The sequence below is a fragment of the Pseudorasbora parva genome, chromosome 9, assembly GCF_024679245.1.
Source record: "Pseudorasbora parva isolate DD20220531a chromosome 9, ASM2467924v1, whole genome shotgun sequence".
Taxonomy (NCBI): Eukaryota; Metazoa; Chordata; class Actinopteri; order Cypriniformes; family Gobionidae; genus Pseudorasbora; species Pseudorasbora parva.
The window spans coordinates 35,796,429-35,817,450 of NC_090180.1; the positions used below are offsets into that span (position 1 = coordinate 35,796,429).

Genomic DNA, 21,022 nt, shown 5'->3' on the forward strand with positions numbered 1-21,022 from the left:
CACACAAGGATGTGACTTTACATGCTTGAATCGGACAAGTTTTACTCTTTATGTAGCGGCCTGTTAGTATTTTGACCGAGTCTGTCTGTCTGTCTGTCTGTCTGTCTGTCTGTCTGTCCATTCGTCCATCCATCTGTCCATACATCCGTCCATCTTGCTGACCTGCTCTTCATTATGTTAAATAAGCAAGACACAGTTTACTGCCTTTTTGGGAAGTGAAAAAGAGAAATAAAAAATTGACTTGAGAGTCCATTTTACTCCTACCAAAATGAATTGAACGCACTTAATGTTGCAATTACAGCTAACAGAGAAATATTGAATTCACCACAGTGGTTTGACTCTAAGGGGAATTCAACCTACAAGTTGCTTAACATCAAAGTTTAAACAGAATATGCTCAGTGTGAAATGTAGAAGTCATACATTGTTCCTTTTAATTAACTCTTTTTGCAACATTATAATACAAAGTTAATCTCCCGGACACAAGCAAGCACTTTATAACGGTAAATGTGTTTGCACAAAAAGCACCATGCCATGTGGAAGAGCATTTAGCTGGATTAGTGGGAATATTTTCATTGCCCTGCTGTTATAAGGCTGATTTATAGACCGTTTACTCATTTTATTAAGAGTGCAGGATTTAATAATCTAAATCTGCACAAGAGGACAAAAAAGCTGGCAGGCATGTTTGCTGACAGCATGATGCGGATTTTGTTTTTGTGTGCGTTTCATGAGCATAACCACTCAGTTTGTGTGATAAAGAACTGTGTGATAAGAGTGTGTGTTGCAATACCACTGCAAGCTATACATTTTCACATGCATATCTGCATTTTTGTACTCTGAGCCATTAAAAGTTATCATTTTGTGTGAATATCCGGTCATGAAAGTGCAGACAGTGACAGATGGACCTGTATTTCGGTGGAAGGGTTCGATGTCAGATACTGCTGTACGCTCACGTCTTGTTTCTCTGATGGAAAGACCTTTTGGTTTGCCTGTCCGGCCCCAGAGAGCCCCTCCATCACGAAGAGCACTATCGAAACGTGTTGTGCTGTATTCTCCGCTCATCAAGATATGTGTCTGCTCCCTGAAGTAGAGAACCTCCTCCACCGTGCCCTTCCTGCATGGGGTTGTGGCAGGTGGTTGAGCCCCCCTCTTCCTCCTTCCGCCCCAATAGACTCTTCCTCTCCAGAGAAATTCTGCATTTCTGAGGCTGTGTGAATCTCACCCTCCAGGGCCAAGTGTGATTTGGCTTGGCTGCAATGAGAATTTTTTTTTAGGCGATTCTCCAGATGGCTGGAATTTGCCTTTGGGGAAAAGGGGATGTAGGGCACAAGCTTTCAATCTATTCATCTGTCCCTCTTTGCCGGAGATTAAATTGGAAGCGTTCCCTAGCAGACGGAAACATTTTCCTTCTACCCTAAGTTCATTAAAGATAGAGTGACAGCAGCCTTGTCATAGCTGACACGAAGAGAAAGCCAACCCCTGTGTGGCCGTGCTTTGGCGCTTTTAAAGTGTTTGTGGTGACATTCTCGGGGGGTAAACGCTTGACTGATGCATCTGCTGCCGTTTTGGACGCACCTGAGCTCAGTGGCGGCAGAGACTCTGAAATTGTGAGCTGGAACAACAACAAAGCCATCGTAGATTTGAGGTTATCCTCCTTAAATCCCACTAATCCTCTTTTTCAGGAGTGTTCATCAAACCCTCCTGAGCTCCACACTAACAAGAACTGTCCCCCCTCTTATTACTGACCTACCGTACCAATGACAAATAATCATCTTGTCTGTAAATGGCCTGTATTTTAAGCACTTGAAATTAAGCTCTGTTGTAATTGGTATGTCTGTTATTTGATTTGATTGACAGGAGCTGTCCACCCTGCAATGTGAGGTGTGCATCCTGGTGTTTTCGCTGACGGACAGGCGTAGCTTCCACCGGATCGCCCAGCTCCGCCTACTGTTGAGGGAGTCGTTGCCCCACACCCCCCTCATCCTAGTGGGCAACAAGAGTGACCTTGTGCGCTCCCGTGAGATCAGCACAGAGGGTAGGCATGTTTTTAATCTACGTCCTTGAGCACAGATCCCATAATTCAATGCGATTCAACACATGTTGCATAGCTGGCAGAGATTACATGCAGGGAATTAAAAGAATAGGGTTTTAGGTCGAATGAAAGAATAGCGTTTTAAGGTAAATTAAACAAACACAAATACAGATACAGACATACAAATACAAAGAAAGAAAAGAGAGAGAAAGAGACACTGATAGTAATATGCAATATAACTAGATAAATCTAGATTTAAGAATGAAAATACTGTTATTTAAAAACGAATTCAGTATGGAGATATCAGAATGACATTACTGTCAGTTACAATGTCATGTCTACACTGGAAACATAGACAATTAATGCTCAGTATGGTCAAAATATTTTGAAATATAATAAATAAATTCATAGAAATTAATTAATGATACTCTACCATTCAAACATTTGTTTTTTCATAAAAATGTTAAACAGCACAACATTGTGCTCAACATTGATAATAATAAAAGTTTTTCTGCACTAAATCAGCATATTACAATGATTTCTGAAGGATCATGTTGCTTTGTCATCACAGGAATAAATGTAGTTTTAAAATATAAAAACGCTATTTTGAATAGTAACAATATTTCACAATTTTGCAGTTTTTACTGTGTTTATTTTAGTGCTCAATTTATATTGGGAGCAAGCTATTTTTTCTGTGTCCTATTGTATTTGTCCAGTGTGGTCATGTGAGATTTTGAATGATTTTGAGTCAACGAGAGGTTTTCAAACTTTAATTTTAAATTTCCTTAAATGTGCACTATGTAGTATTTTTGCAGTAAAATATCCAAAAACCACTAGGCCGGTGTTATATATTTTGTTCAGTTGAGTACCTACAATATCCCAGAAGTTTCCAACTATTTGTAAATTGTGAGAAAATTGCTATTTTAACTAAGGACAGGGACGTTTCAGCATTGCATTTGAGGGAGTCGCCTGTCAATTCCGTCATATCTGCGTTACCCTCGGTTTCGGCTTTTATTTCGCAGGAGCGCTTTACTCTTAGCAGTGTGAACAAGTGAACGCACGGAGTAAAGTCATAACATCGTTTTGAGCACACTTAAATGTATCTAATATGATAAACAGAGCTACATTACCTCAAAATCATAACCGGAAGAGCGGATCTGTGCAGGCGCCCGGCGAATGTCTCCCGTCCCTTCATAAAAGTCCCGGTATTCGCGAGGCGGGTATTTGTTTAACAATCGCTCCAGCAGCTGTGCTCAGGTCCATAACACTCGGTCCTGCTCTGCTTTAGACTACAGTAACGTTAATAACCGCATGCATGAACGTGATTTCTGCCAGAGTCCTATTTTCCACCGGCTGTGATGAGAAGACCACATCTCCCAAGATGCTGCGCTCACACTTTGCGTCATCAAACTACGATTTGTTTTGAATATGCGCCCTCCACTGGACGGAAAGCTGCATAGTGCACCTTTAAATATATGAAAATAGATACTGCACTGCTAAGCTTGAAATTATTACAATAACAAAATAAAAAGGGAGTCTGTATGTGTGTAAGTGATATTTATTATTGGAAAAAAAAAAAAATATCCATCAGTTGATGATTGGATGGAGGCCGATCTGAACACGAGATTCAAGTTGTTTGTAAGAAAAAGGCAGGGTTTAAGTGTGCTAAAATGATCGGAGTTCAGCATATATCACCAGAATATTTCACCAAAAGATTGATTTATGTCAATTAGATAAAATGATGTGACGTCAAAATAAATACAAAACAAATAAAACATGCTTGGATAATTGTTAACAGTTAGATCAAAAAAACATGCATTTAGAAAATAGACTGAGTGAATTTTCATTTGATGCCAACTTCAAACGCTGTGAGAATAACAGCAGAAAATTATGAAAAATACGAGTAAAATGTATGAGGACTAAGAGCACAGATCACATAATTCAACAGGTATTTTGTTCACGCAAGGTGGACCACCTCTGTCTATCACACTTGTGAGTCATCTATATTAACCTTGCTGCTGTGACTCAGCTTTTGTCTAAATGCTTCTATCTCCATCTGGCTGTATTTATATAAGGGGCTTCGTGGATTCCTGGCAAGAAGAAATCACTCAGCTTATCGGCATAAACAGGTGCTGCTAGGAGACGTGCATTGGTTAAGTGGACACATTAGGGCCTAATACGGGATATAGATTCTCTGTTCTACTGTTTTCTCAGCAGAGCAGTTTTGTTTCTGTGACTTATTCATCAGATAAGTATTAAATATAAATAGTAAATGTAAATTAAATACTTAATTACAATAATTAGTAATTGTTTGCAGAATTTTCTTTTAATTCAAGATACATTTAATTTCAGTGCTTTCTGCAACGTTTTTTTTTTTTTTTTTTACATACAATGTATTTGAAGAAATTGCGTTTCAAAATACTCATTGGTGTGTGGTTGCTATAATGTTTTTAGTGGTTGGTAGGGAATATATATATATATATATATGGACTACATTTTTGCTCTAAGAGCATTTCACAAAGCATTTTAGTGCTAAAGCCAACTCCTTAATCTGTTAAAAGTTAGGAGTAGTTAAGAGAACTCCTAAGTCACTACTACCAGAGCCTGAGCCTTTAGTTCTGAGCCTTTTCTTCATTTATAGATTTTAAAATGAGATGACATTACATAACATAAAGGTTTATTTATATACAGGCAATATGCATTGGATGAGAAAAAACATTGCAGTCAAGTTGAAAATAATGTCTGCAATGATAGTCTTGTGGGCAACTCGAGTACGAGTTCCGGCTTGTGGACCTTTCTCCCCTTTCTCTCTTCCACTTTGATTCCTGTCTCCTCGTTGTCCTATCATAATAAAAAGGCAAAAATGCCAAAACCTGTGGCAGTTGTTTCACAAGTTCACACTTCCATTGATCGGATAAGTAAAAGAGTAAAATAAGTGTATTTGGTGTGCTGTCCGAGGGGATTGAGGGCTCTGAGCTCGGAAGTCAGCCCAAACCCAAAATAATTACCCAAATCCCCTGCTGGGAATAGGAACCACTCGAGAGGGAGTCGTCAGGGTGGTGGAGGAATGCAAAAAACTGTTGAGGTAACTTTGTGGGTAGGCTGTGAATACTGTATATAAGCCTCCTCTCGAGCTGATTAGATAGAATATTTGAATATGAATGTACTCCTCCTGAATTTTGTTTGTAAAGCATAATTTGTAGCTTGAATTCTGCAATCTCTCAAGATACAGACATGTAAGAGGCTGACAATTAGCTGAACATATACTTGTTTAATTAGTGAATTAAAACCATAATTCAAATAAAATTATTTGAATATGGAAACATTCTTATTTTAAACCTTTATTTGAATATGGCAACATGTTAACTCGATTAAATCACTGACAGAGACCCCTCCCCCATCGAGCCAATCACTGTGTCCATAGTTAGTAAGCTTGAAGACATCATCCATAGTCAACCCTGACATTTCTCTTAGCTTAAGATTCCCACCAAAGCATGTTTTAGCCAGCTAAACACCTGGTGCTCTTATGAAAATGGCCAGCAGGTGGCGGTTGAAAGCGCTTTGCAAGGCCAGTGTTTTTCCAGCTAAGATACTTTGTTAGCTATGATACAGAAAATCCATGGCAGTAGTGCGTTACTAGTATCTCATTTTGAAGAATATTACTGAATTTAGAAATGCAGTAAAAAGCAGTATTAACATATCTATTATTGTGGTTCGGTTGGTGTACAAGTGGGATGATTGGTCGAGGTAGTTTTTGTCCCGCCCCTCCTCCAATGTGATTGGCAGCATGGTAAAAAAATGACAGTGACTAGCGCTGCCTATTACCCAACGTTAAACAGTACAAATAAAACAAAAAAGATGGGGCAAATCAACTCTTGAAATATTATTATGGTAGGCCTGCCCTACATCGTGCATCAAAATCCAATGTCATCAGTTTGCCTAAATTAGAACACAGAACGTTCAAATGTTTTACGCGCCATTTACTCGTGGTAGGGAGCAGGTTTAAATTTCTTTTGTACCAACTAACGTTTTGAAAATTCAAACAATTTCATGAATCCGAAAATTTATGTCAGAGCGACTTTACAAACAATTTACACACAATTTGATCTGCTCGTGTTTCATGAATGAGGTCCTATAAATGTAAACACCTTACAGAGCTCTTGTACCACCTGACTGCCTCAAATTCAGTTTGGCATTGATGGTGTTGACAAAGAAAGTCTAAGATTAAACAGTTTGTGGCCAAATCTAAAGAATCGTTTAATGACAGACTTCAAGCATGGCGGTCTGACCTTCAGGCTGATATAACTGAGGAAGAGTGGCAAATAGTTTGTTTAAAAGCCCAAACTCAGACCAGGAACACCCATTTGAGACTGCTTCAGTAAAAACGGTTAAGTAGACAATATATCACTCCAGTTAAGTTACATCACTTCAACCCGAATATCCCTGATGTATGCCACAAATGTAAACAAGAGAAGGGAACTTTATTCCATTGTATGTGGGAATGCACTAAACTTAATTGTTTTTGGGTTAAAATATTGGATGTTGTAAGTCAAATCATTGGTAAAGTATGAAGACATCAGGATCCCAGGTTGTGTATATTGCATATTTGTCCTCTGAATTTTAAAACTACCAAACATGAAAGATTGTCGTTAATTCTTTGTTTGTTGGAAGCTAAACATGTAATTGCATGTTCTTGGAAAAAAAGAAGAAGGTCCTAGCGTGTCTCAATGGATAAAAGGGATGACTTCATGCCTTGCCTTAGAAAAGATGCCTATTTTTTTTTTTAAAACAAACCTCATGTTTTTTGGTCCATCTGGAAAGTGTTTTATGACTTTTTGCAGAGTCTGGATGGTGACTTTTTTGTGGAACTGATGGACATTGAGAGTATATAGACAAGTATATTATTGCTGCAAAAATCCCCCCTTTTTTGTTATCTTTTATCGTTTTGTTATCATTATCTTTGTTGTTATCTTTTATATATATATATATATATATATATATATACACACACACACACACGCACGCACGCACGCACGCACGCACGCACACACACACACCTTATTTTACTTTATTTTATCCTTTTTTTTATATTATCCAGTTATAATGAAAAAATGAATGGTTGTGTTAAACTATATGTAAATTTTTTAACATAAAAATTGTTGTTAAAAAAAAAAAAGATTGTGAACAGCTCCAGGTAGAATGTCACAACAGTGTTTGTTTGTAGCGCTTGGTATTTGTCTGTCTACAATTCATGGCTTTTCGGAATGCGCTGATGACTAGCGGGGTACAACGATTGAATGCAATGATTGGACATACATTTTTCCAGGAAAGATATATGTACATGGTATAATAATTTGATGATTTCTGTTATTGATTGCTATCAGGATGTGAAGATATTTTGAAGCAGTAAAGCAAAAAGTGTTAAAAATGGCCTACCCTACCTTTTAAATAAGCACATATCTACCTAGGCCACAATATTGAAAGTTCTGTTTAAGTTGAATTTAAAATCCACATGGTGCATGTGCCCCCTTGGAATAAAATGGCATAGTGCATCTTGTTTATTCTGAAGTCATGATCTCTCTCTCTCTCTCTCTCTCTCTCTCTCTCTCTCTCTCTCTCTCTCTCTCTCTCTCTCTCTCTCTCTCTCTCTCTCTCTCTCTCTCTCTCTCTCTCTCTCTCTCTCTCTCTCTCTCTCTCTCTCTCTCTCTCTCTCTCTCTCTCTCTCTCTCTCCCTCTCTCTCTGTGTTCTGTTTGTCATGCTTGGCATGTTTAGGACATTGTTTTGTGTGTTTGTTCTGTATTATCTCTCACCCACAATGTGCTGGTGTTACTATCTTTATGTGTGTGTGTAAGTATGCCAATGTTAATACACGCTCTCATATTCTCTCCCTCACACCTTTCTTTCTCAAATTCTCTCCTCCGCCTGCGTGGTGAAGTGAACCCCCTGTGCCATGTGTTTGCAGGACTGTGATAAGGAGGATAAGGAAAGAGGACAGGGAGGCTTATAGGGTGTTGTAATCATTAAGAAAATGGTGTGCAGGCACTTTTATGTATTAGAGCTGATAACAGGGCGGTTCCAGGGGAAGGATGACATTAGAGGTGCTCTATTCTTTTACAAAATTACATCCAGTATAAGCTGTATTCTTCTGTTTCAGTCACATTAATTTGTTGTTCATCTGACATATTATTACCAACAGCAGGGCAAATGAATATTAAATCAAAATATATATATTTATATATTAAAAACAAAAAAATAAAACCAAAATTTATTCAGACACCTTCAACATTTTCTCACATTATATCACAGTTTATTCGCTATAGTTTAGAAAATGGTAATAACATATGATGAGCTCAGAGTTAAACTGTGTCAGAACAAATTAATCTCAGATAATGACAGATAACTGATAGAAAAGTATGTAATGGATTACAATCAACCAATCAGCTGTCAGCTGTTAAATTTAAGTACACAATTAGATAATACACATTTAGGTCAACCAATTACCAAGCAATGCTTCATTTCGTTCAGTCTGTGGTGTAAAAGGTCGCATTAGCAATTAAAGAAAAAACACTTGAGCAAAACATGGTTTGAATAATTTTGGCCCCAATAATTTTTGTTTTGACCTATTGATAGATAGATAAATGCCCATGAAAGTTAAATTTAGTAGGGTCTTTGCTAATTTGGGATATGAACAAATGTTTTGGAAACCTTAGATCAAATCTAGCTATCAGGGTTTTTCTTATCTCTGTTCATATGTTTTGTAATCACTCTATTAATTTGCCCCACTGTTGGTCATCAATCAGGAATTGTAAGAAAATGTAAATGGCCAACATTCTGTGTAGTTGGAGGTTGCAAAGGTGTCATATGCCATTGCTAAGAGGTTCTTCAGAGTGTTGCTATGCTGTTCGGAGTGGTTGCTAGGGCATTTATATGGTGAGGAATCCATGTTATGCGTCTCTTCGTTGCTCTGATTGGTTGTAAGTCTATTCATTTGATGTATTTCCTGGTTCGGTTGAAACGCGCCCAAAAGTACAGCCCAACGGAGCAGTATCAGACTCATATTCTGACTAGAATTGAGTATGACCCCGTCAGGCTACTATTAAAGGGTTACTTCAGCGATTTAGCATATGGCTTTGTATCAGTAGAAACCCGGGAGTATATTTGAATGATCGTGCTGAACACGTGCTGTGAATGACTGCCGTGCACGCGCTTGCTTCAGCTTTCGTGATCATAATCTGACTCCTGCGTTTGTGCTGTGACACTCAATCGGCTCTATCACATTATATTCAACAGACACTTGTAGTGTCTGTTCTCTAACTGAACTGATTTTATGAAAATGAACATGGTGGGCAAATTAACCAGTAATCTAGTAGCAGTGGCTTTTCTGTATTTTCTCAGTCTAAAAGGCACCAAATTCTAAAATCATTTCACATTTCTACTAATGACCCAGTTTAAATACAAAGCTTAATGCTAAGTCGCTGAAGTAACCCTTTAAAATTTAGCATATGGCTTTGTATCAGTAGATACCCTAGAGTATATTCAAATGATTCTGCTCCCCCCATTTCCGAAAGCATTCTGGGAATTGTTGTCTTTCATCCCCATGAGCCAAAAATGCATGTCTTTAAAATAAAATAATGTCTTTTCTTAGTCTAGAAGGCACCAAATTCAAAAATAATTTCTCATTTCTACTACATTAATAACCCAGTTTAAATACAGATTCATCTTTCCAGCGCTGAAGTACACTGAAGTAATTCAATTGTGTACATTTCTTTTTTGTAGTAGTGTATGTTTTCTTTAAATTGGAGTTTTATTAGTTTATATTTTTTTATATGAGTTTATGGTTGTTATCAGCTTTTGTTGCCTGTTTGAAATTGACAAACAGTTTTAGAGATGATGGTCTATTGCTATTCATGTAAAACATCAAGTATCTGTCTGAATGTTACAGAGATGGCTACTGAGTGCCTTAAAGATGCTTTGACAGCACTTTTCTGAAGCTGCACAATTTGAATACATCTTTCATGTGCAGAGCACAAACTGTATGGGTCGAAGTGTAATACCTATAGGCTGTAACATTTTACAATAAGGTTTCATTAGTTAACATTGGTTAATGTATAAACTAACATGAACTAACCATGAGCAATACTTTTGTTACTGTATCTGTTCATCTTTGTTAACGTGAGTTAATACCAATTTTAATAAAGTATTTGTAAATGTTGACATTAACAAAGATTAATGAATGCTTTATAAGGGTAGTGTATTATTAGTTAATGTTAACTAATGTAGGTAACTAATAAAGTGTATTTGGGCTAAGTTTTTTTTTATTTTTATTTTTTTATTAAATCTTTGTCCCCAAGTACCACTAACAAGCACATAAGATGGGAGACAAGGACCTTGTAGGACGTGCAGAGGACGGTTATGCGGGCACATCTGTGCTCAGCATATTTATTCCCTTCGGGTGCTGCAGCCATACTGTGGTCATCGATTCGGAAATGTTCTGAATCTTTTCCTGTCTGCATCTTGCTTCCTGCCTCCAATATAAACACACAAGCGCACACTCACTGTGTACTCAGCTTCATGTAAATGGGTTTAATTTACATTCTGTATTTGCGAGTCAGCTATTTGATGCTGACATTCAAGCTGTATTTAAACAGACACACAGACTCTGGATGCGTACATGCTGTAAAGTCATACAGGCTAAATCACTGAAACAGAGACGCCCAACCTTTAGCCGGCAAAAATGAGTCTATAGCCATAAACAAAATTTATAACTCTGGATTGTAATGCTACACGCATGCAATAAATCTCCTGTCTGCTGTGGCACAACAAATGGCTTCCCATCTCCCCCTCTCTTTAAGATAACAAAGACCTTTGTTTTATAGGGGTAATACCCAGCATCTTTTATCATTTATTTTTTCTATATTGTGAAATATTATTACAACTGTTTTCCACTTTAAAGGGTAACACACACAGTGTATCCACGTTCTTGAGTATTGATAGAGTAGTATTGCATCCTTCATATACAAAGATTCTTTAGTTTGATCATATTTATAAAAGACTGTTACGCTGTACTGATTCTTTCCGAATCCAAAGCTCATGCAGGTGTGCAGTGGGCAGAGCTAAAGAGACGCACACACACACACACACACAAACACGAAATACATCATGGCATTATCCCTGGATATCTTTCGATTCACTATACTGTACTGTAATAGCATTAATGTATATGATGACATCACTGAATAAGAGACAAACTTTTACCAATGGTATTTATAAAGATTTATTTTTCTTGCAAGAAAGAGCTACAGTCGGACAGTCACACAGAGTGGCTAACTGGATAGCCATAACAGCCCCAGTACTTTATAGTCTTTTCCCCCACTCAAGGTCTTTGTAATTTTCCACACATGGTAAAAAAAACCTAAACAATAAACACATACATAAATAACAGCCATCTATCTTGTGACAGGAAACAAACAAACACAGAATTTAACGCTGGGTTATTTGGGAAGCTGTTAAGGTGAACAAGGTTATTTCCCCTCACATCCAAAATCACATGTATTTAGGGACATTGTTGATTTTGTGGTCTAAAAAAAAAAAATGACAGCACTGCTGATGGCCTTTGAAATAATTGAATGCTGCTTAATATTTTTGTGGAAACTGAGATATTTTTTCAGGATTGTTTGATGAATGGAAAGTTCAAAAGAATAGCATTTTGAAATATAAATGAATCATAAATATCTTGCTTTTGCTCACTTTTGTACAGTGATTTGAATATATCCTTGCTGAATAAACATATTAATTGCTTCAAAAAATGAATCTAAAGTTTTAAATGGGTATTCTCTCTATACATTCCTGTATTCCTTATGAATCATAGACATGTCAAACAATTAAAAAATGGGGATGTGCCAAACATACTGGACCTTTATTTGCTACTGTTCCTTTAGAGACACCATGCACAACTTTGTAATTGGTTGACCTAAATCTGTATTATCTAATTGTGTACTTAAATTTAACAGCTGACAGCTGATTGGTTGATTGTAATCCATTATACCTTTCTATCAAAGTTATCTAATATTATCAAGATGAATTTGTTCTGACACAGTTTAACTCTTGTCATATTTTATTAATATTAGGAAACCTTTTCTCACATTATCACAGTTTATTCGCTATAGTTTAGAAAATTGTAATTAATGATTACCATTTTCTAAACTATAGCAAATAAACTGTAATAATGTGAGAGGGTGTCCTAATAAATTTTGTTTTGACTGTAACTGAACCCTGTTGCGAAACCTCTTTGCAGAGGAAATAAGTAACAACACTTGCTAACAGGATGTATGTTCGCTATTAGATCCAATCTAGTTGCCACTACTCCGTCCTTTCAATAACCATCTCTTAGCAAAGCCTGTGACAGACTGTCAAAACAATCCATGCCGAAATGTGTCACACAAACTGCTAAGGTTTTATTTAAGTGATCAGGGACCTTGGTAAACATAGACATCAAGCCACCTTGTCCACACTAATATGTTTTCATTTGAAAAACATCAAACATCTTTTTCCCTATTTTTTGGCCTTCCGTCCACACTGAGATGGCGATTTAATTAGTGAAAAAAAAAAGCTTTTTGAAAGCACTCTCCAGGATAAATGTAAAAAGAGCATTTTTTAGCATTGTAGTGAGGATGGATATATTTTAAACCGTTGACGCATGTTTAGTAATTTTACGGATATACTGTATATTTATGTTTATACTGGCATTGTGCCTGTTATGTGCTATTTACTATGTTATTTTACACACACTCTTCATATCACAATCCTGCAAAGATGACAGAAAATTTACTTCCATTTGCTGTGCGGCAAAACATGAGCAGTTGCTTTTTAGACCATACATAAAAAAGTGAGTGAGTGCGGCCTGGATGCATCAATGAATGGCGAAATATTTAGCAAAATAAAATAAAATCCCACCAGAAAAATTGCATGATAACTTATGTCTTTATATAATCTCAGTGAGCTTTTATGAGGTGTTTACGCGCGCACGCAGTAAGGAGAATTTAGCGTTTCCCAATATTTCGGTGTGGATGAGAAACTTTTGGAAAATGTTAGTGTGGACGGAGAGCATTTGAAAAAAAGTTTTGAAATATATCCGGATTAATGTACACGTACCTTATTTTCAAGGTTGAGATCTACGATTAATAAATGGTTACGATGACCTACAGCCTGGATCAACACAACGTTTGGTGGGCTTGTCGTTTGTCATGTACTTTACCATCTGAAATGCTATGTTTTAATTCTAAATCAAAGTAAAATCACTAAAGTCAATTTATTGGCATGATAAATGTTGTCTTTTTCCTCTGCTTTTCTCTCTGTCTCCTCCTCCTCATCTGTTTGCTTCTTCTCTCAGGTCATGTCACTTATTCACAATGGTGCCATCTAGTCGACAGTGATCTAATTTAATCCTGTCCACACACCTCCGAACAAATACACCCACACGCCAAGCATTTAGCCTTTATTTCTCCTTTCTAACAGACCCTGCGTGCTCCATTAAGTCCCACTCAATTGACTCAGTTATCTAACGCTAATCTGTGTTGATATGACAAGAGATTGTCAAACTCCATCTGCGTCTATATCACTCAACCTCTCTCTCTTTTTCTTTCTCAGAGGCGCACTCCAGCGCAATGATGTTCGGCTGCCTGTACCTGGAGCTCTCCGTCTCTCTGGACCACCGCACTAATGACCTCCTAGAAGCGGCTGTGAGAGCGGCCCGGGGCCACAGTCTGGGGCACGGCTGGACGGAGGGGTCCCCCGCAGCGGCCCGCCGAGAGAGCCTGACCAGCAGGGCCAAGCGCTTTCTGTCAGGGCTCGTTCCGCGCTCCCACCTCGGCCGAGACAGGGACAGGGAGGGCGACAGAGACCTCAGCAGACACAGAGGAAGCAGAATGCTCAGGCAGAAGTCACGTTCTTGTCATGACCTCAGCGCTCTAATGTAACCGAAAACAACTGAGAGAGAAGGGAGAAGAGGTGTTAAAGCAGGCTAGAGGAGAAACTGCATGTGAGATTGACAGGTGAGGAGATAAGAGACAGTGTTGCCACACCACTTCACAGAGGAGATAGTTCTCTGGAGATATTACCTAAACTAGTATGTGTGAAATTAGTTGTTTATACCAGTCTCTCAGTCATTGAATATGACAGTGGTGCAGCGAGTAGCAGTGTATAAACTATCCTGACAGAACATGACCTTTATGGCTTGTGAGAGGCCTGTAAACGGACAGGCCAACACAAATATAGCACTGGATATCAGGATAATGAGTATATCATGCTGACTGTGGCAGGCTGTTAATGGTCATAGAATAGCTGCTGTAGTAGTCCCTTTTGAGAAGCATGCTGACACAGCACGGATGCAGAATCGTAGTAAAAGTTTTGTAGTAAAAAAAAAAAAGGCCCACCGGCACAGAATAAGATGCTTTAGTTATTGCATGGATTTAGAGTTTTAGCTTTTCTCACTCTACCTGCACAACAATAGCACATTTTCAGGTATAAGGAAACCAAATAAAGTGATTTAAGAATCAGTCATTGAGAAAAAAAACCCCTCTGTTGGTCGACAGGGCTGCACGATATTAGAAGAAAAACTGCCATTGCAATCTTTTTCTGCTATATGAAAAATACAGGAATTTTCACTAGGTAACTTAAATTGCTATATTTGGTAAAATATAAATTCTAGAATGATTGGGGTGATTTTCTTGAGGAGTGCATCTGGAAAGTATTCACAGATCTTCGCTTTTTCCACATTTAGTTGTTACAGCTTTATTCCAAAATTGATTAAATTCATTATTTTTCAAAACAATAACAGTACCTCATATAACAATACCCCATAATGACAACATCAAAGAAGTTTGTTTGAAAGTTGTGTAAATGTGTGTGTATATTGAGCAAAGGCTGTGAATACTTACATAATATGTAAGTAACATGTATGTAAGTATTCACAGCCTTTGCTCAATAATTTGTTGAGGCACATTTGGGACCAATTACTACCACAAGTATTTTTGAGTATGGTGCTACAAGATCGGGTTCAAGTCTGGGCTCTGGCTGGGCCACTCAAGGACATTCACATTCATCTCCCGTAGCCACTCCTTTGTCATCTTGGCTGTGTGCTTAGAGTCATTGTTCTGTTGGAAGGTGAACCTTGTCCACAGTCTGAGGTCCAGAGCACTCAGTTTTCATCAAGGATGTCTCTGTACATGGCTGCATTCATTTTTCCCTCAATACTGACTAGTCTCCCAGTTCCTGTAGCTGATAAATATCCCCGCAGCATGATTCTGCCACCACCACGCTTCACTGTAGGGGTGGTATTGGCCAGGTGATGAGCGATGCCTAGTTTCCTCCAGACATGACACTTGCCATTCAGGCCAAAGAGCAATCTTTTTCATCAGACCACAGAATTTTGTTTCTCATGTTCTGAGAGTCCTTCAGGTGCCTTTTGGCAAACTTCAGGTGGGCTGTAATGTACCTTTTCCATCTGGCCAATCTACCATACAGGTCTGAGTGGTGAAGTGCTACAGAGACAGCTGTTGTTCTGGAAGATTCTTCTCTCTCCACAGAGAATCGCTGGAGCTCTGTCAAGGTGACCATCGGGTTCTTGGTCCACCTCCCTGACTTAAGGCCCTTCTCCCCCGATCTCTCATTTTGCCCGGGCAGCCAGCTCTAGGAAGATTCCTGGTGTTTCCAAACTTCTTCCTTCAGCCACTGTGCTCATTGGGATCTTCAATGCTGCTCCAGATCTGTGCCTCAATACAATCCAGTCTCTGAGGTCTACAGACAATTCCTTGGATTTCATGGCTTGGTTTGTGCTCTGACATGCACTGTTAACTCCAATAAAGTTGTAGAAAAATCTCAAGGATTATCAATGGAAACAGGATGCACCTGAGATCAAGTTTGAGTGTAAAGACTGTAAATTCTTATGTACATGTGAATTATGATTTTTATATTTATTTATAAATTTGCAAAGATTTCACACAACCTTCTTTCATGTTGTCACTTTCAGGTATTGTTTGTAGAATTTTGAGGACAATAATGAATTGAATCCATTTTGGAATAAGGCTGTAACATAACAAACTGTGGGAAAGTATATCATCAGCGCTGTGAATACTTTCCGGATGCACTGCATAAAATAAAAAGTCTTTTAAAATAAATATTAAAAATGACTTTTTGCTCTGAATTTTTTTTTTGAGTACTCTTAGGGATGAATTATTTGGAAAAACTTGTGAAAAAAAAACAGTGTGGTCAAGAACCAAACCAAACCTCTTTATATTTATATTTATATATATATATATATATATATATATATATATATATATATATATATATATATATATACACACACACACACACATAATCTCTTTATGACTTTTATTGTAATCATTATAAAATAAAACAAACATATTGTAATACTATTGTACTGTGAAAAATCTAGTATTTATTTAAAATTAAAATAAAACATTATTTTATTTGTAGTGCTACTATAAAATTACAAAACTACATTTTATGTCTTGATTTCTATATTTTTTTAAACATTAAACTATCCAGTATTTTTGCCACTGTGTAACTGAACACAGCACCACGCTTCACTCTGAAAAATGCAGTGCGTATAATTATTTCATTAAAATAAAGTCCTGGCATTTTGATAGTCAATGTTGCGAAATTGGTTTGAGGAAATTCTTTTGATATATTGTGCAGCCTAATTAGTCGACTACTAATTGGAATAATGCTATGGTGGTTACGACTCTGAGAAATACTGTGTCCTAACCAGATGTAGTCTCGCTTCTCTCTTCTAGCATGCCCAGATGATAAAGTCAAACTGTCATGTAAAGCGACATACTAAAGTTTGTTTTATTTTCATATTCCGTATGGGGCATGCTTGTCTGAAATGGATACCACAATTATAGACTGCTGTGTACATTTATTAAAATAAATTTTATTAAAATAACAATTTGCAAAAAAATTGTGGAAAATGTCAAAGAGGAACATTTCTCAGTTATTAGTCCCTCCTCAAAAGTGCTCATATGTACTTTGTAATTTGGGTTTACTTCACCTTTTAACACAATATTAAAGAGTCTTTGATGTTTTATGGAAGAGGATTTTGAACTAATGAGATCTCATTATAGGCAGGGCTATTTGGCATCACAGCCAAAAAGTTAAAACCAAGCGACCTTAAAAAAAAAATGTATTCATTGCATTACATCTGTTTAAGACACGGTGTTAATCATAATGTGAACTAAACTCATAACAGTTCTTATGACATGTACAATATTTAGATATACAGATTAGGATAAGTAATTGTCTAATCTCATCCAAACGACTGATGGGGAGATGTTTCCTTATGCGGAGACATATGACACCCAAGGAATTTGCTTTGAGACTAATCACAAAGCTTTGTGCAAAATATGGGGGTGAATCATCACAGCACTGCAGAGTGCTAATAATAATCTTTTTTTTATTTTATTGTTCTAATATAAACAGCCGTCCAGTTACTGTAATTGAGAATTGTACCTTCAAGGGCCTTGTTTACAAGCGGAATAAACACTTGCTAAAATAGTTTGCATGTGCGGTTTCCGTAGCATGATGAACGATTCAAGTGAAAACGTGGCGTACAGCTCATTTAACAACACACTCTTGGTTTGTGGTTGGAATTAATTGACTTGACATACATTTTTACAACAAGGATGAAAATGTTTAAAAATAAGCAATATTTGTGATTGGGTACTGATGAATTTCTCACTTAAACAATTATTATTACTGAAATGTAATCTTTGGCTCACAGTAATGACTTCAGTCAATCAGGCCTAAAGTACTCTAATCAGATATTCACGTATAATGACTCTAAACTGTAGGGAGCAAAATCACATACTAATTGATTGTTTTAAGATGTAATGGGACATTTTGCAATACAACGGCAAAATGTTGTCGTTCTTCTGATATTAACATCAATTATATGCACTCATAATTAAACCACCGATGTGGTGGGAGTAATACACAGATCTGTTATTTAATGAGCATAAAATAAGAAAGAAGGCAATATTAGGCAATCAGCGCTGGCAGAGAAAGCTGTCTGTGGAGAGCACATTGATAGAGTCCCCAGAGTCAGACAGGGCAAACTCCAGAGAATAACTCGGTTGTGTCAAATTGCCATTGAACTAATTTGACACCTCAGTCTATAATGAAAGCAAGCAATGTTCTCACTCAATTCTGTCTGACAAGAGAATAAACCTACTGATACGCATTTTCCTTTATACGGGTCAATTGTAATATATAGTATTTGTTATTTAGCTGCACACAGGAGCTAAATGCAAGTCTCAGAGATTGAAAAAGGCACTTTTAATCAACGCCATACAACCCTTGGGTTCAGGTTAAAACTCTACTTTAAATTTCCTCTCACGTCACTCTCCTTAATGAGTCGTCACCAAAAAGACCAGATGTTGGGACAAGCAATATAGAGAATGGCCCACTTTGTCATGTCGTCTAAAAGCATGTAATGTCTTTTTCCATTATTGTTTTCACCACAAGGCTTACTGTGATTCGCCGATGTGAATGACTGGTGGATAGGAATTATTGGATTCAAGGACCTTTTCATGACTTGTATCGGGGCTTCAACACAAGCATGTGCATGGATGGGCCGAGTTCAATCCACATGAGAAGTGTTGCAGAAAGCATTAAAGGGTTGTCTGGCTATCACCAAACCATGCTCAGTTTAAAATTGAACATTGGTCTGGGGAGTCTGCTCTTTATTTTCTACTGCACAAGAGGCATGATAAACGAGCATTATTCAAATGACTCTGTATGCAATTGGATAGTCCTTCAACCAATCAGATCACAAGAGGCGTGATCAGTGGGCAACGACCCATCGTTTCTCTATCTGTCATCGTGTTAAACCCGCCAATAGCGAGCCAGGTGTATAAGCCAGTCTGTGATTATTTCCCGCAAAAGTTTAACAGAAGCAGTAGAAATTAATGTACAGGTTTCCAGACTGAGTTGCCGGGCGAAATGAAGTCACTGGCAGTTCAGGCTATATTTACCCTGTCTAATTAAAGGGGCCATCGGATGCAAAGTTCACTTATGGTGTTTGCATATAAATGTATCTTTGCAGTGTATGGATACAACCACCCTACACCCTACATTCACTCTTTTTTTATCCTTAAAAAACCTAAACACTCTCAATAATCAAGCCATTTTCATTTTCTAAATAAGATGTCATATTGCTCATGCCCCGCCCGCAACCACTGACGGACTGTCCCATATTCGCATATTTCCGCCCTCAGTCAGTTGTAAACTGTCAGCCAAGGCAGAACATGCCCCAAAGAAGAGGGGGTGGGGTGAGCGGTAGCTCATTATCATTTAAAGAGGCATGCACCAAAACTGGTCGCTGTGAACAGAGCTGTTTTTGAGGAGTTGAGCAGTAAAAACGGTGTTTTACACAAACATTGAGGAATTTTAACCAAAGTATGTTACCGACTTTACATGAAGACCCTATATTCATACCAACTTGTGGGAAATGAGCATCCGACGACCCCTTTAAGGACATTGTACCGTACGGGAGCAACAAAGGGGGTAATGTGCACAATAAATGGTGAAAACATTTGAGGTTAGAAAACTCGCTGAACGTCATCTCTGTCTTACCTAACTTTTGGTGAATTTAAATGAGATCTGTAACTGGGTTTTCAGGATGCTTGTGGAGAAAATAAGTGAACATAAAAGTACAATGCTGTGTACCTTTAAAGACATCACAAGATTGTTGACTGGTTATCACCGGCTATGCTTTAAAATGTCAGTTACAATAGCAAGGTCAACATTGGATTTGTGTGAACTTTGAGTGCCACGCAATGCTTGATGCTTCGTTCCATAGAGCAATGTTAATGCAAGTTGTGAACCCTCTATTTCCCTCTGATTTTAGAGGTAGTCAATGTTTAGGATTAGGACTTTGTTTGTTTCTTTTACAGTAATGTTCTGTAAATCGATGTAGCCTTATTGTGAGGGTTATCGTAAATTACATCCATTGGGTGATATGGCTGGAATTGTATGAGTGTTAAAAGAGGAGCATATTTTGAAACAAATGTACATAAAGAGCCATAAGAGAGAGAGAGAGCCCACAGAGATGGGTGGGTTTTGTTCAGTATTTTCACCTGCTCACATCATTTTAGACCCATCAACACATTATCTCATGGAATCCACTTAATATGCCATAGGACCAAGCATTTCTGTGGGGGCTGGCCACACAGGCTTATGCAACAACAATGAAACCACAACGTTCTGGAAACGTTCCAAGGTCAAACATGGCAGCACCATTCACTTGTTTCTCACTATTGATGAATGTTATCCACTCTGTCTCTGAAAATGAGAGAATAAAGACAATTTGTTATGATACCCCAGCATGTGTCTTGACATTTGTCCCCGCAATTGTGATGATGTCCAAATGATTCTTGAAAGTAAGCAGTCAGCGCCTTAAGGTGAGGAACTATATTTGTATTTGAAAGGTTTTGATGGCTTCACTCTAAAGGCAGATTGTTGGAAACGGGACATGAGGTAAGAAAGAGAAGGGATGACAAATGTTAGTTGCCTAGCGACTGTTGTCAGGGAGACAGAGTGTGACTCTCCCCTGACCAGACTTCGAATTTCTTACTATGTTTATTTGTTCGACTGGGAATGAAATTGCTGGAGTGGAATCTGAGTCTGCAAACATCAACATGATCAAATGGGAATAGACATACCGTACAAACGCTTGATTGGTTAAAAAGAAAAAAATCTATGAAAAATAAACAGAAAATGGAAAGAGCTAGTTGAGCCCGATGCTGAACTCACAGTGGCTTTTCAGAAAGCATGAACACTATCATTATCATGAATATATATAATTTCAGACTATTTTCAGCACAGTACCTTTAAAGACATTTTTTAGCTACCTGTTCTGCTTTGAATTGTATATCAAGTGAGCTATTAAAAAGCACAATGTACAATCAAGA

At 37.7% G+C, this 21,022-nt stretch overlaps 1 protein-coding gene across 1 annotated transcript in view; it reads left to right on the forward strand.

Moving 5' to 3' along the window:
* The window catches only part of rem2 (RAS (RAD and GEM)-like GTP binding 2), a 30,344-nt gene extending 14,018 nt beyond the window's left edge, over positions 1 to 16,326 (forward strand). Inside the window, exons 4-5 of the mRNA XM_067452444.1 lie at positions 1,855 to 2,032; positions 13,677 to 16,326. Coding sequence (XP_067308545.1) covers positions 1,855 to 2,032; positions 13,677 to 14,005 — 507 coding nt within the window. The 3' untranslated portion in view covers positions 14,006 to 16,326. The remainder of the gene's footprint in view (positions 1 to 1,854; positions 2,033 to 13,676) is intronic.
* Positions 16,327 to 21,022: the final 4,696 nt, after the last annotated feature.